General features: G+C 42.4%; 1 protein-coding gene across 5 annotated transcripts in view; it reads right to left on the bottom strand.

The window, feature by feature from the left end:
* Positions 1-16,496, bottom strand: part of KCNH1 (potassium voltage-gated channel subfamily H member 1) — a 379,704-nt gene that overhangs the window by 301,338 nt on the left and 61,870 nt on the right. For all 5 annotated transcript variants that reach the window (XM_083175653.1, XM_083175649.1, XM_083175651.1 and 2 more), the window contains one exon: positions 15,038-15,430. In XM_083175653.1, coding sequence (XP_083031779.1) covers positions 15,038-15,430 — 393 coding nt within the window. The remainder of the gene's footprint in view (positions 1-15,037; positions 15,431-16,496) is intronic.

Raw genomic sequence — 16,496 nt, 5'->3', positions numbered from 1 at the left:
TGTTCTTATATGTTCAGCTCACTGTTTTAAAAAAAAAGTTTAAAAAAATGGCAATAAATGATTGTAAAACAAATTATGCTTCTTTATTATCAAATTACCCCTTCTTTCAAAGAGAACCAATGAGCCGTGCAAAAGATCCGGATCTTTTCACGGATTGGTCTGCTTGATCCCAGCTCTCGTTAGTAACCCGTTTTGCCCATCTCTACTGGGGACACTGCTTTTGCAGCGCTGTCATACATCCAGGGGTGGGGACAGTGACAACAGGGGGTGGAGACGGAGTCTCTACTACTGCTGCAGAGGGATCACAGTCACAGCTGCACCCGTGTGCAGTGTAAATGCCTCCGATCCTGGAATATTATAGTGAAAGGGTCAGTGCCGGGTCTGACCCTGTTTGGAAATGTGTTCCGAATCTCAGATCAGACCCGGGATTTGGCTGGAAAAAAAGCATCCTTTTGCCGTAATGTATAGTCATTACTCTGCTCACTGGTTTTGTAGCCACATTCATCAACATCATTTGTACAGATGCTTATAACCACTCCAGGCCCGGTACACAAGATCCATCATGAACAGGCTTCCAATCTGCTTCTGTACACCTCATACAAGCCCAAGCTACACACCCACGACACACACTTAGGGCCGGTGCAAGCCCTGTCAGCGTCATATGCAAATCCCCCCCCTAGCCCCCCCCCCCGCGCCCGCCGCCCACCGATTGAAAAAAAAAACCTAAGAAATGTATTAAAAATGTGAAAAACGAAGAAATCACATGTACTGTACATACGTATTCACAGCCTTTGCCATGAAGCTCAAAATTGAGATCAGGTGCATCCTGTTTCCACTGATCCTGAGATGTTCCTACAGCTTAATTGGAGTCCACCTGTGGTAAAGTTATTTGATTGGACATTATTTGGAAAGGCAGACACCTGTCTTTATAAGGTTCCACACTTGACATTGCTTGTCAGAGCACAAAACAAGCATGAATTCAAAGGAATTGACTGTAAACCTCCGAACCAGGATTGTCTGAAGGCACAAATTTGGGGAAGGACACATAAAAATATCTGCTACTTTGAAGGTCCCAATGAGCACAGTGGCCTTCATCATCCATAAATAGAAGAAGTTCGGAGCCACCAGGACTCTTCCTAGAGCTGGCCATCCGTCTACACTGAGCGATCAGGAGAGAAAGGCCCTAGTCAGGAAGGTGACTAAGAACCCAATGGTCACTCTGTCAGAGCTACAGCATTCCTCAGTGGAGAGAGGAGAACCTTCCAGAAGGACAACCTTATCTACAGCAATCCAACAATCAGGCCTGTATGGTAGAGTGTCCAGACGGAAGCCACTCCTTTGTAAAAAGCACATAGCAGCCTGCCTGGATAAGGACTCGGAGACCATGAGAAACAATATTCTATTGTCTGATTAAACTCTTGGCCGTGAATGCCAGGCATCATGTTTGGAGGAAACCAGGCACCGCTCATCACCAGGCCAATACCATCCCTACAGTGAAGCAAGGTGGTGGCAGCAACATGCTGTGGGGATGTTTTTCCTTGGCAGGAACTAGGAGACTAATCAGAATAGAGGGACAGATGAATGTAGCACTGTACAGAGACATCCTGGAAGAAACCTGCTCCAGAGCTCTCTTGACCTCAGACTGGGACGACAGTAGTTTCCCTCAGCAGAGTGTCTCATTTCCATCAGCAACCATGGCTGGTCGCTGATGAAAACGGGACACTCAGCAAATTGGACGCTGAACTTTTGTAATTAAACCAAAAGGATTGGGTGTTAACTTACTCAGAATGAGTAGAGGAGCAGATATTCCTGAAAACTAAGAAAATGTACTTCGAGAGCGCACTGTATTGATCTATTATGATCTATTTATTCAAAATAAAAATAACATATATATAAAACAATTACATACACATAAAATTAATACATTTAGTAGTTAAAAAGTTGCAATTATTTCATTAATATAGGTCAATTATATCCACTTTAAATATTAAACTTTTGGGTGCCTAAAAACCCCTTTGTTGAATTTAATTTCTTGGAAAAGTTCCAGTTAATATTGGCTGGTAAAGTTCTTTTTAAATATTTTTTGTAAGGAAAAAAATCTTGCTTCTTTAGAAGAATATCATGTGCAAACAGTCTCTGTTAATAATGATGAAATTCGCCTGAACGGCTTGGCATTTGAAAACACAATTATATATTAGGTGATATTACCGGCTTTGAAGAAATAGTCCCGCTGTACGTGGGTCCGCTACTACCGGCGTTGCTCCTTTGGCTGGAGCCGGTGCCGGGAGCAGACGTTGTAGTAAGGCAGGAATTAGTTCCAAGGTTCCCGGACCCGCTACCACCAGCGTGACTCCGATGGAGAGTGAAGAGAGTTTATATCTCCACTCTTCAACTTTTATTTTTGAACATATTGGGACTGCCTTTTTCCCCCCTTCCTTGATCCACGATCTGCAAACATATTGTTAAATACACGGCAATTGGAAAGGAGACCTGCGGCGATCTTTTCTACCGAGTAACAACACGGCTATCACACCAGGCCTAAGGTAATCTCCATGGCGGCTCCCAGCGCCGACTCCCGTCCATCGGAGTCACGCTGGTGGTAGCGGGTCCGGGAACCTTGGAACTAATTTCTGCCTTACTACAACGTCTGCTCCCGGCACCGGCTCCAGCCAAAGGAGCAACGCCGGTAGTAGCGGACCCACGTACAGCGGGACTAGTTCTTCAAAGCCGGTAATATCACCTAATATATAATTGTGTTTTCAAATGCCCAGCCGTTCAGGCGAATTTCATCATTATTAACAGAGACTGTTTGCACATGATATTCTGCTAAAGAAGCGAGATCTTTTTCCTTACAAAATATATTTAAAAGGAACTTTACCAGCCAATATTAACTGGAACTTTTCCAAGAAATTAAATTCAACAAAGGGGTTTTTAGGCACCCAAAAGTTTAATATTTAAAGTGGATATAATTGACCTATATTAATGAAATAATTGCAACTTTTTAACTACTAAATGTATTAATTTTAAGTGTATGTAATTGTTTTATATATATGTTATTTTTATTTTGAATAAATAGATCATAATAGATCAATACAGTGCGCTCTCTAAGTACATTTTCTTTTTCTTGGGTCCAGATTTATTCTGTTCTGGGAGCAGCATCACAGCTGTGTCTATTTAAATATTATTATTTTTAATCCATTTTTTGAATAATTAGTGGGTGCGCCTGATTATAATTATTTAAGTATCATCTTTTTCATTCCTGAAAACAGCTGGCTGCAGGTGGGTCAGTAGGTGGGAGATATGAAGGAAACTATCATGCAGTGCCTGAAAAGGCAGGTAGGCCCAGGAGCAACGGGTATGGGCAACTAACAGTAGTCTTCTGAAAGCACAACCGTGCTAGATAAAGGCACTTTATTGGTGAGGAGATCCTTATGTAATATTCTGGGTAATACTGTTCACGAAGCTCTGAAAAAAGTCCACCTGTGATTTCACGCACCCTATTTCAAGAGATATTTTCATTGTTTTTAGAGTATCTTAGAATATTTAATCAATATTGAACCCTTAAATAATAGCTGGGAGATTGCAAGAAAAACATGTGTGGTCCTCTATTCAATGTCACTCCAAGAAAAAGTTTAAATGCCCCATATTTAGCTGATTAGAAGTTTCACAAAGTCTGTTGCCATATTTCTGTGAGCCTACTTTATACCTTAGTACTAACTTGGAGAAAATAGTGCTCTGTTTGAAGCAATAAAAGCCACAGCAAATTCTGTCTGTACAGTTAATTACACCACTTTAAATAAAGAATCTCTGCAGTAAGAGCATCGCCTCATTACAGAATTGTGCACATCTATGATTATATATAAAGTTGTTTCGACATAAACAAATAATGTGGACAAACAATACAGACAACTTATTAACAATCCCCACACACCCAGGCACGTATCAGGTTCCCAAAACAGTGTTTTTTAAATAGTATTTTCCTGTTTCTCATATCTATTTCTCTTAAAAACACTAAGATTGTTGCTATTCCCTGTGTTAGAGACCACACTTGCTCTTGGCTTGAATCTTAAAATCTTATACACGACCTACATTTTCATGGAACCAGCAATCTACAGTATATTCTTAGCATATTATCAGAACTAGAACTCCCCATGGTGGTGCCGGAGGCAGTTTGGAAACTTGTGAACAATTTTACTCATTTACATAAACATACTGGAAAAGACCATCTACAGTTGTAAATCTGGATACAGTTAGTGTTAATATTCGGCAAGGATTCAATCTAGATTTTAGCTATCTCTGCTTATACATCATACTATATGAACTCATAGGTCATACCCACTTCCACAGTGGGGTGGGCAGGCTGAAGACTTGATTATTTAACCCACTATGGGAGGGATATATTAATATACATCCCCGCCCTTTGCCGCCCGGCCGCCGCAATGCCAGCGCATATGTACTAACATATGTGGCATACATATGTGGCTGGCATCGCGGTGCGGTGACGGAGGCCCGACCGCAATACCTGTAATGTGGTGTGCGGGGGGGTCTTCATCACCTCCCTGCTGCCTCCTGCTCCCCTCATGCCAGGACAGCACAGCGCGGCTGTCCCCGGCGCCTCCTCCTCCCCCCTGCAGCCGGAAGGACATCCGGCTGCCTTGCTAGGGGGAGGAGGGGTTTACCTTCCGGGTCCAGGAGGACCTGCAGCAAGGTAAGCCGGAGGGAGGGGGAGAGGGGGCTCGGCGGAGGCTGCGGGTTTGCGGAGGAGGTTTGCGAAAAGAAGCCCATAGGCTTCTATGGAGTATCGCCACCCTGCAGTAGCATGGCGGCGGGGTTTAAGTACATATGAAAATGCGGTAAAATGGGGGGGGGGGGTTTACCGCATTTTCGTCTTGGTGCATCCTGCCCTATGCATGTGGCATCATGGCATTGTCCCCCAATGTGAAAAAATATATAACTGCAAGTAATTTACTGCAATGTCAGTGACTGCAATTATGTCATTCATGGCAACCCATCTGCACCTCTAAATTCATATTCCACTTCAGGATTTCTCAGAGAGGTTCATCTAAAAACAGGGGTGGCCAAACCGGTCCTCAAGATCTACCAATGGTCCACGTTTTCCAAATTTCCTAGCTGGTGCACAACTGTAGTCATTACTAACTGTCACATTTTCAAACCTGCTGCATTCATTCCTACTATAGATCCACAGGGTCCCTGAAAAACTGTTGGTAGATCTTGGGGATAGACAATGTCGGGGTCCACAGTCACCAGGTCAACCACTAATGGTCAACAGTTACTAAGTCGACACCATCAGTGGCGGAACTACCTAGGGTGCAGGGGGTGCAGCTGCTATGGGGCCCGGCGGTTGGGGGGGCCCGATGGACAGCAAGCACTCCCCTGCACTGTGCGGCCGCCTGTATGAGGGAGCGGCATGGGGAGGATGTCACTCTGAGCTGTTTAAACGAGCCACGCACGGAGGATGTCACGCTGTCCGACAAGGACCATGTGACTGAACGCACGCTGCAGGGATTGTCTGACAGTAAGGGCGGCTGAGGGAGAACTTCTGCCATTGACGTGCGGTGGTGGCTGTGTCCAGAGAGGCACAGCCACTCACCGTGGCCCCCTGCCGGCTGCTGCCGATACCCTCCCCAGTCACCACTGCAGCCCCTAGGAGCAGGATACACCTCGCCAGTGAGGTACCCGGCATGGCGTGCGGGACCATGAGACTGCGCTGGCTGATTGAAGACCCAGCACGGCACACTGCTCCAACAAGAGGGAGATTGAGCAGGAGGTACCAGCACCACGATCCTGATACCCGGCCACTACCAGAGGTACACACAGGGAGGAGAGGGTATTAGGAGCTGCCATGAACCTTGTAAACTCCGCTCTGCCATCTCCCCTCATCTCTCATCCTCTACTCCCCTGGTGTCCTCTACTCCCCCCCACACTCTCGTCCTCTACCCCCCCCCACTCTCTCGTCCTCTACCCCCCCAACTCTAGTCCTCTATTCCCCCCCCCACTCTCTTCCTCTCACCCCCCCCCCCACTCTCGTCCTCTATTCCCCCCACACACACTCTCGGCCTGTATTCCCCCCCCCACTAATCCCTCCCATTCTCCTCATTCTCCCCCCTAATGGGCACTGTAGTGACAATGGGGCTGGGGGCCCCTTTCAAGATTTTGCTATGGGGCCCACAGAGTAGTAGTTACGCCCCTGGACACCATCATACCTTAGGTTGACACTGCCAAAAGGCTGACACAAGCCTATGTTCGACGCAGTCAAAAAGTCAACAGTAAAAAGGTTGACGAGTTTTTTCATGATTGTTTTTTTTTAAAGGTGGTTTTTATACTTTACTATCCAAGTGGGCATAGAGTAAGAATATATTAGTGTGCTGAGTGCACCAAGGCACTGTGCCCGAAGCATGGTGAGTGAAGCAAGCCATGCGAGGGGACGCGGTACATATATTCGGTGTCCATGTTGATGAACAATTACATAGACACCAAAAGTTAATGAAAACCTCATGTCGACATTTTGACTGTCAACCTTGCCTATGTCGACCATAAGCTTCTGTGGACCTTTTCGCAGTGTTGACCTAAGGTATATCGACCCTTTTTTGGTGTCGACCATTAGCGGTCGACCTAGTGGCTGTTGACCTAGACATTGTCTATCATCTATACCGTTAGCCATCTAAATGCAGTCCACCCCATGCACACATCAGCCAACATAAACATTCAGTCATTCACCCAAGGCAAACAGACTGTTCACCGGGTGCACTCACCCAACACAGCGGGCGGGGGGCAGAGAGGGGCATAGGGCATGGGGCAGCCTCATTAGCATATGGGGAGGTTCTCCCTGCCCATATGCTAACATCCATTCGCAGTCGCTCTTGTGAAAGGGTGGCGGCAGCCAACCATTCCCAAGGCGGGGTTTTGTTGATTTGCAGGGGTGTGAATTTGCATCCGCGCGAATAAACCAGAATAACCCCCACTGTACTTTACTCTATACAGGGCTATTGAGATCTCAGCCTGTCCATGCAAGTGGGGGTAGTCATTTTCTACAGCCTCCCCCCCCCCCTCCCCCAAACAAACATATTGTTGTACCCTACTGGGAGTGGGGGAACACATGGACTCACACACACACACAAATAAAACAGCCGCAGAAGGCTTTCCTTATACACAGTTTGTCCCTACCTGCCTTCAGCTGCTGGCAGCATCAGTAGAGACTGCAGCATCGGGGACTTCAGGGTGAACTCCCACGGCTGCAGCATCAGGGAACGCCACATATGCACAGTGCAGGGGAAAGGGGGCCAACGTCATCTATGATGTCACACTGCAGCAGGTCAAAGCACAGGCCGAATGGTGGCTAGGCTGGTACTGAGATTGCTGCGAGCTGGCACTCTTGTGCATATTCCATGGAGAAAACCATGAAAGGCAGCCCCACCGCTCGGCTGCACTGCCTCCCCACCAGCTCTTCATTTAGGTTCTGTCACATATGACGTCCACGACTAGAGCACAGTACAAAACCTGGGGATAGTTTACAGAGGAGAAGCTAGCGTGGCTGATGCTAGCAGGCGCTCCGCTTAGCAGCTCCTCTATCAGAATAGGTACAGACTGCACAGGGACAACAGAGGAGTTGTCCCCTGCAGGGCTGGTGCCCGGTGACAAATAACTGTTGTCTATGGCAGTTCCACCTCTGATTCCAGACCCTCTCATCAGCATGGCTGCAAGAGACCTCTCTCCCACTGGCTTTCCTCAGCGCGGCTGCGGGAGACCTCTCTCCTAGCATGCGGCCCTGCTGCGCTGTCCTGGATAGCACGCATAAAGCTGCCAGCTGTGGGGTCTCTGACTGACAGCCAGTAGCCCTTAATAACAACAGGGGGGGCATATGTATTGGGGCCCCCCCAGAATCCACCACTGCACCTGCCTTATCTACAGTGCACATGGTTTTGTCCATTAGAGAAATAATTTGTTTTTGCAAGTGAACCTGAATCACGCCCCAAATGTAATGTATGTAATCTGGCGAAGTGCAGTCCCTGGTGGGTTCCTAGCGAGTTTGCTAGATGGTTTCAAGCAGAAATCATTTAAGAGGCAAACCAACCTTGAACTGCCCTTTAAATGATTGGTACTTTGAAACAGGGGACAGACTCACCAGGAACCCGCCAATGCCTGTAGTTTGCAGGCTATTACAATTACCCCAATATGTTTATAGAAATGTGCAACAATGCTTCTGATAACGTATACAGTATATTTAAATGAAACAGAATCGTGATTCACTTTCAAATGCCCCTGGTTGTTCCAATCTTAATTTCCAGCACAGTTATATATACAGGATCTGACACAACACTTACTGCTACAGTATGGCTTCCAGCCACATAGCTGCATGTACACTATAGACAAACACTACAGGAACAAGCAAACGCAGGAATTGGAAAAAAGCCCCTAAGGCTGTTGTCACATGTAATTGTTACTGTTATTTTCCCTATGCGGTTCAATTACATAGCATAGATCGGAATCAAAATATATTTCATTCAGATAATATAATTTTTTTACAAAGTAGATTTTGGAAGCAGTTTTGACTTCTGAGAATTGCGTTTTGTGTTAAGCAATTATTATCATAGTCATTATTGCCGTGAACGTGTCATTTGCGAACATGTCTGTTACTAAGGAATTGATTGAAGTGAAATAGTTTTTTAGCTGTGCATGTACCTGTATAACTAGTATCTATAGCCGCAGTCCCCAGGAAAACGGCAGGTAACAAGGAAAATGTTGCGGCTGGGTCCCTGCGGCAGATGGGAAGTCAGTGGCTGGGTCCCTGCGGCAGATGGGAAGTCAGTGGCTGGGTCCCTGTGGCCGATGGGAAGTCAGTGACTGGGTCCCTGTGGAAGATGGGAACTAGCAGCGCTATTAGTTCCCATCCTCTGCCCTGACTGCCCATCTGCTGCACAGATCCTTCTGCTGCACTGCCCAGATCCCCGATTCCTTCTGCCCAGGTATTGCCCCCCCCCCCCCCAGTGGTCTAATTTTGTTGTCTAGGGCCCCCAAAGACCTTAATCCATCTTTATGGTGATAGGTATCACTTCTGCAAGCTTCATACATTTACCTGTGAGTATCATCTAGGTAGTTTAGAACTCTCATATGTCCCATTTTTCTAACTAAAAATCTAACACCAAATATGTTTTATTTTCTGGAAAATAGATGTGTATTCCCTTCAATACAATGGTAGATATGGTCACCTGCCAACACATGTACAAATCAGTGAGATATAACGGTGCTGTATAGTTCATACAGTTGGATTATAATCACACAGTAAAACAGGTAATTCATCATTCCATGGCATTCTTCTCAGAACCCAATTCCTTTGAGATATACACAAGGGTTGGTAATCATTTTTAGCCCGCAAATGCTGGGACCTGACTTTCAGTGTGCGTAGACACCTTTGCAGAGTTAGTGATTGTACATTTCTACTGTCGTTTTTCAGCAAAATGAAAAGGAATCATAGGACAGATTGAATGGACTGAATGAATGTCAGACCACAAAGGTATCCTTATTTTAAAATATGGGACCCTTAAGTATTCACGATGGCATTCTGTTCTTGTCTTTGGCCGTAACTGTCCATGTGATGAGTTATTATCCCATCTGTGTCCTTGTAATTGCAGAAGAAGAGTTACACACAAAAGCTGTTGCAGGTTGTCTACAGGACCTTCCTAATTTTGGCAATTGCTTACTTGCATAAATGTAACTTTTAGGAATCTTTAACAAATACACCAGAAAAAGAGCACTATAGGAAATGTCTTATAGGGAATTTCCCTTTCAAAATGTCAGACAAGTGTTGAAAATACAATTTGATGGTATGGAATAAATAACTATTATTATTATCATCAATAATAATAATAATAAGTAAAATTACTAATTAAAAATCAAAGTAGATATTACCAGTATAACATAATAATAATAATAATAATAATAATAATAATAATAATAATAATGATGATGATGATTCATATAATGCCATCAAATTTCACTGAGTTTTACACAAAAGTTGTTAAATATATTATTCTGGTAGTTATATATTTGGACACATATTCCTACAATATACAATACTGTATATACTCATTCTCAGTAACTAGCTATACCAGCAGATAGCTATATTAACAATGAATTTCCTTTCCTTTGTGACCTAAGAGTTACATAATCCAGAATCTCAATAACATGTTTACAGATATTGCTTTGTCTGGCAATTCCAAGTAGTTCCCAAAATAGATCTTCGGCCATCCAAAATGGTCTCCAGGTCAGGAACTGTCTCCAATTGTCTGGTAAACCCCCACACCTTCTGAAGAAACCACCACATCTATAAGCGGAGAAACGCGTGATGGTGCGGCTAAAATCCAACAGTTCTGTGCCTGTTTGTAGGAGCCAGCTACATACATCCACTTAGCCTGGCGCACTCCCTCCACATTGCTGCATCCGGACAAAGGGATCCAACCTGAAACCGCTGGCCGGACCATCAGCCGGCACTCTGGGGGGTCCCAAAGTGTCTGGATGGTGAAACAGTACCTCACATGGCACTTGCTACACCACCGCTCTTGGATACTGTTACCACAAGGTATATGGGCCTCTTATGCCGATTCATCTATAACAACAATATCAGTATGTATGTATATTGTGGATAAATATCTCTCTTATTGACTATCCTGCTCCAAAAAGGATTCCATTGCGGCAGCTGCTACTGCCAATCTGAATGTTGAACATCATTATTCTTATTATTTTCTTTCCAATTAAAGCAATTAAATTGCTACAACTCACCCTGTGATATTCTTGTGGAGGTAGAGCATGGTGCTGGATGACTATAAATCCTGGACTGGAAAAGTTATACTGGCTATGGTACAATGCACTAAAAGGAATCGGGTTTGCTTAATTAGTATACAACCTATTTAAGTTAAATAATCCTTTGCAAATTAGACCAGAATGTGGCTTTGATTCAATTGTATATACATGTTTTAATTGTTTCATTCCATGAATAAATATATATATATATATATATATATATATATATATATATATATATATATATATATATATTCTTTAATTTATGAGCCCTCTGAATATTGATATATATGCTTTATATTAGTATTCCAGTAAACTAACTGGGAGTTGCTGCATTTTAATATATGTGTATATGTGTGTGTATATATATATATAGAGAGAGAGAGATTATACATTTTTAATTTACTCTAAAGTGTATAGAAAGTGTAATAAGTTTTAAATATTGAATTTAGTGTGTCAACCATTGAGCCACACTCAATTAATTCTCACTATAAAATCTGTGCCTGATTTTATATTATCTAAACCTTCACACATACCATTGTGTTTCTTAGAATTGACAAGGACACCTCAATAAGATAGTGCCAATTCCAATGGCATACAGTATGTGTCGCAAAATCACTGTGCTGAAAGGTAAAAAAATATGCCAATATATGTATTTTATCCATATTAGGAAATAGTATGATATAATTATGTAATAAGGAGAGTTTTATATTGTATGGGGAGGTTAATAATGGAAAAATATGCTTTATATATTCAAGTACTGGGGACTACGCCACAGGTATTGTGTCTTGACATTTGCCCAGAGAGTATCCTTTTTGCTCTCTAATGTGGGTGAGGTGTTAAGTTTTTTTATTTAATAAATACAACTTCTTTACACATGAGTTTTAAGGGAATAAAGGGTAGGGATGTGGCAAAGTTTAAAATGTATATAATAAACAAGTTCAAGAAAAATAAGTGAACTTTAATCAGCATCAGTCTTGGGTAATGACTCGCCCACATTAGAGGGGACAAGAAAAGAACTGGGTGTAAAAGAGGGGACAGAAGTGTGTCAGGACTGACTCATCTTGGTGTAGTTTCCATAGAAACAAACCAAGCACTCAAGTTCATCAATGATCCTGCTCCACCAAGTTGCTGACCCCTAGAGGGGGGGGGGGGGGACTCAGGTAGCAAAGCCCACCAAGGATTTCCCTTGTACACCTGTGGACCAGTTAGTCCCAAGCAGTTACGGATTTTGCTACTCTTTCAACACATGGTGCAATGTGCTTTGTAAGTTGCTGGCCTGTTAGTGTGAATGCTGAGAATTTCCATTTCAGCACCCAGGACAGTGCCTGATGTCTCTGCTTGAGGCTTATAATGTGGCGTACACATGTGGTGACTTAAGCCCCGTGCTAAGTGACAAACATGCGATGCATATTGGCATGCTCCTTATATTGGTCATACCTTCCCACCACCAGTTGTAAGATGGGGGGATGGTTAAAACAGGTTCAAACCTTGAGGTGCGTAGTGAGATCAGATTTCTGCATCTAAAGGGCAAATCAGCAGCTTAAATTCATTGCCAACTTGTCGAGGGGCACAGTGTTAACATCATGCCATGGAAACAGGTTTGATGCACTGCCTTTAATAATGGCAGGGCAGATATAAGTTGTTACAATGCTACAATTAGGAGGTATTGGACCATCCTCTATACAGCCCTGGTATGGCATCAAGTGATTTCCATATATTTCAACCATTGAAGAAGCACCTCACAGGGACTAAACAAGGGGACTTAGAAATAAAGATATTGTTACGAGCCGCCTCTGGCGGGTCAGTGTTATTCTTATACTGTTTGTGGTTTATATGTTTCCCCTGGATCAGTACTCTGGTTTTTGCTGATCCACCTTGCCTGGGTTTCATGCACACCTTGGTCTTGGGTGTAGCTGCCTGCTAGGCTTCTGGGTATTTAGGTATCCTCCCAGCTTTGAGAACCGTCTGGTTATAGTTTTGTTTAAGCCTTGTCTGAGTTTGGTTAAAGTATTTTAAGAGTCATGTCATAGTCCTGAGTATTCCAGCAAGCACTCCTGCCGGGTGTCCTGTGAAGTCCTGCCTGTGTCAGGGAACCATTGCTGCAGTCTATTAGTCCCTGTATGAACAGAGACCCTCTCTGACAGATATAAGTGCTGGTTTTTCCACCTTCAGCATTTCAGCTGATCCCTGTTAGAATTTAGCTGTGTGGATTATCTGTCCTCTCTTATTAGGGGTTTTGCCATCCAACTTCATACAGGTTATATATTGTTTATTATTAACATCTTCATGCATTGTTGCATTTATGCCATTAGCTAGGACATACTGTGTTTACATCCTGCTGTGCCTCTGTAGTTATAAGTGTGGGTGTGTGGAATTATTTATTTGCATAACATGTTCTTGCATTGTTGCATTACTGGGAGTTCAATGGAGGATTGCTCCAATATACTTCAACTCAACTCACTACCACTCGTTATGAAATGTACCACTGTCTGTTTGTTTTCACGGGTTTTAGTCAGTTATCCTTTTGTCCATCTTTCAGTTTCGGTTGATGCATTGTCCTACATAAGACCTGGGGTCATTGGGGTTGGAGCAGGCCTAACTCGCTCCTTTGGACGTGGCTGCTATAGGTAAAGCCTAGCACTGCATGCACTAATTGACCACTGGGAGAGACAGCAGAGTCAGGTGTGGTGCGTGGTCAGTTTCCTTCCATATTTGCATGCAGGGACTCCCCAGAGTCCTTACAGATATTCATGGTAAAATTATAATTATGAGGGGATTTCTTGTCAGTAATAACATTAAACGACACTACATCCAGCCTTATTTAGCGAAATATGGTTGACAATATTGAGCAATGAATACCCATTTCATTGCTCTATAACAGCAATGAAACCCGCTACATTTGGGAAGTTCTGGACTATTCACTATACAGCCCTGACCAAACACTGAATGATTTACTTTTCTTTGGATCATTGAATAAGAACCTAATTAGATCCAAATGAGTGGACTTAAAAATAAAGATATTTTAGGTAAAATAATAATTATGAGAGGATTTCCTGTCAGTAATACCATTAAACAGCACTACTTTACATCCATCCTTGTTTAGCGGAATATAATATAGAGCAATGGATTGAACTCAAATACTGTACATACAATTTCATTTTAAGATATTTTAAAAAATAGAAACATTGACATATTTATTCATACTTCACACCCCTGAGGAAGTTCTCCTGTGGAAAAAACGTGTTGAAACCATTGCCCTCAACCCACCTCTATCCATTTGGACTTTTCGTAATGTCTTTTCCTTGAGAATATATTTTCTTATGGACTTTGCAAACTTCTAATGGACAGTTCATATTCCTGAATCCAGATAACCATTTTCTCCTTGTATGGTTTTATATTGCGCAGTGCTTAATAAATGTGTTTTTCTCAACTTAAATATACAGTACTACACTGTGGGAATACATCTTCTTTTGCTTACCTGTCCTACTGTCCTACTGAAAAGTGTGGTTTGATGACATTATCTGATGAAAAGACCAATATCCAGAAGATAGGCTGTACATTTTTTATTCTTCATACGAGTAGACATGATGTGTTAAGATAAATATTTTGTACAGTATTAAACTATTATGGTTTCGATTTTCTCTTTTATGAAATTATGTATCGCATTGCAATGAAATTTTGATATCCAGAGGGAGAGCTACTGATAGATTGAAGAACCACAGCCTAACACTTTTGTAAGCATATGTTTGGTATATACATCCAAATCAGCCGGCCTCATTCGAAAATGAACAGCTAGCTCCAGTGCCCAATACTACATCAAGCAAAGAATGGCACTTAGGAAGCATTTTTTGAATGAACAAAGCGAATTGTATTGAATCAAGGTTTCGGGGTGTCACAGGCTGTAGCAATTGTGTCCTGACGAAGGGGGTGATGCCCCGAAAGCTTGATTCAATAAAATTCACTTTGTTAATTCACAAAAAATATATATATTTAGATAAAAGTATATTGTAAGTAACGTAATACACTTGCAGAGGCTTGTCTCTCTCCACTTTATATATATCATTTTTTATATAAAGCAATCTGTATATTAGTTTCATTGGTAATTTAATTATATTAAGTTATTCTGATCTCACAACTCAGTTAAGCAAACATAAAACAATCTACTTACATGGCTGTCAATAGCAATAACTGAAAAATAAAATTAATTGTTGCTTACCTCATCCACATTCTCAAAGGCATTGATGACGTCATATGGCAAACATGACAGAAGATCGATAACAAACCAGGTCTTCAAGTAGTTCATTCGTATTAGCTTTGGGTCAGAAATGACCTCCCCAGCAGGTCCAACAAATGTGGTGTGAAAATTGAGCACAATGTCCACCAAAAATATTACATCCACGATGCTGTCCAGGACCAGCCACGCAACATTGTTTTGTTTGGTTTTGAAGGACACATTGTAAGGGACCAGAATAGCAGTGTAAAAAGTTAATATCAAGATTACCCAGTCCCAAGTGGTTTTGAAAACACAGTAATGAAGGATGATATGGGGTGGGGTCTTCGGTGCTTCTTGTTTGTATTGCGGAAGAATTTCAGAACCCAGTTGCAACACCTAAAACACACAAAGAACAGATTTATGCTATAAAGATAATTTCAAATTGCAAAGAAAAGAATATTACATCTTCACAACTGTAATCTCTGCACATTAATAATATGCATTGGAAAACTGGATACACATTAGACAATATGTGTACCAAGCGATGTTGTGAGCAATGGAATCTGGTAGGGGCGATGATATCGGCAAGTGCATACACACAATTCACATTTTCCAGGTCACGCGGCAGGTGCACAGGCGCATTCATTAATCACTGACACATTTTAAAAGATCCACAGGTGGAGCTAATTATTTCACTTGTGATTCTGTGAGGAGACTTGAAAAGCATGCACTGTGTGGGGGTCCTGAGGACCGAGTTTGAGAACCTGTGGACTAGTGTATACTCACACCTTAAGACTCAGCTTAGCCATATGTAACAAATACATTCTACGGCTGTTGCAGTGCCACATGTGAATATTAGGTAGAATATTTACAATATTTACTTTCTATTGATCACTGTTATTGCCCCTTAAGTTCAATATGGATGCACAAAAGGAGCAGAACATAAAGGGGTAGAGGTATGAAATAGTGATAAGAGTGGAGAGGTATACCAATGAAGAAGTCACCAATGGCAACCAATCATCATATACCTAGCATTTTACAGAATGTACTTGATAAATGCTACCTCAAAGCTGAATGGTTGCTATAGACAACTTCTGAACTCGTCCGCTTCTGCACTCTTATCACTTCTTCACACATCTGCCTTAGAATCTCTATGGCTCACAACTGGTTTGCAGACTTCAAGTTAATGGAAATACTCTGTATTAATTGGTTGATACTGAGATCACATCACCTGTGTAGGAACCTCAGAGAGCTAAGTTTAATTTACATTTTCTGGATGGTTGTTGGATTCAATCTTATTAATACACAAATGTACATTTCCCAACAAGTAAAATGGACAAAACAATTGCACAAAACCATAGCAAACCATTCAGACACTCTAGACCAGGCATGTCCAAACTACGGCCCTCCAGCTGTTGTGAAACTACACATCCCAGCATGCCTTGCAATTGTTTTAGCATTC

Source organism: Crinia signifera, chromosome 3 (genome assembly GCF_055691185.1).
Source record: "Crinia signifera chromosome 3, ASM5569118v1, whole genome shotgun sequence".
Classification (NCBI taxonomy): domain Eukaryota; kingdom Metazoa; phylum Chordata; class Amphibia; order Anura; family Myobatrachidae; genus Crinia; species Crinia signifera.
The sequence above is the reverse complement of the archived record's forward strand: the minus strand, read 5'-3'. Positions and strand labels throughout refer to the sequence as shown.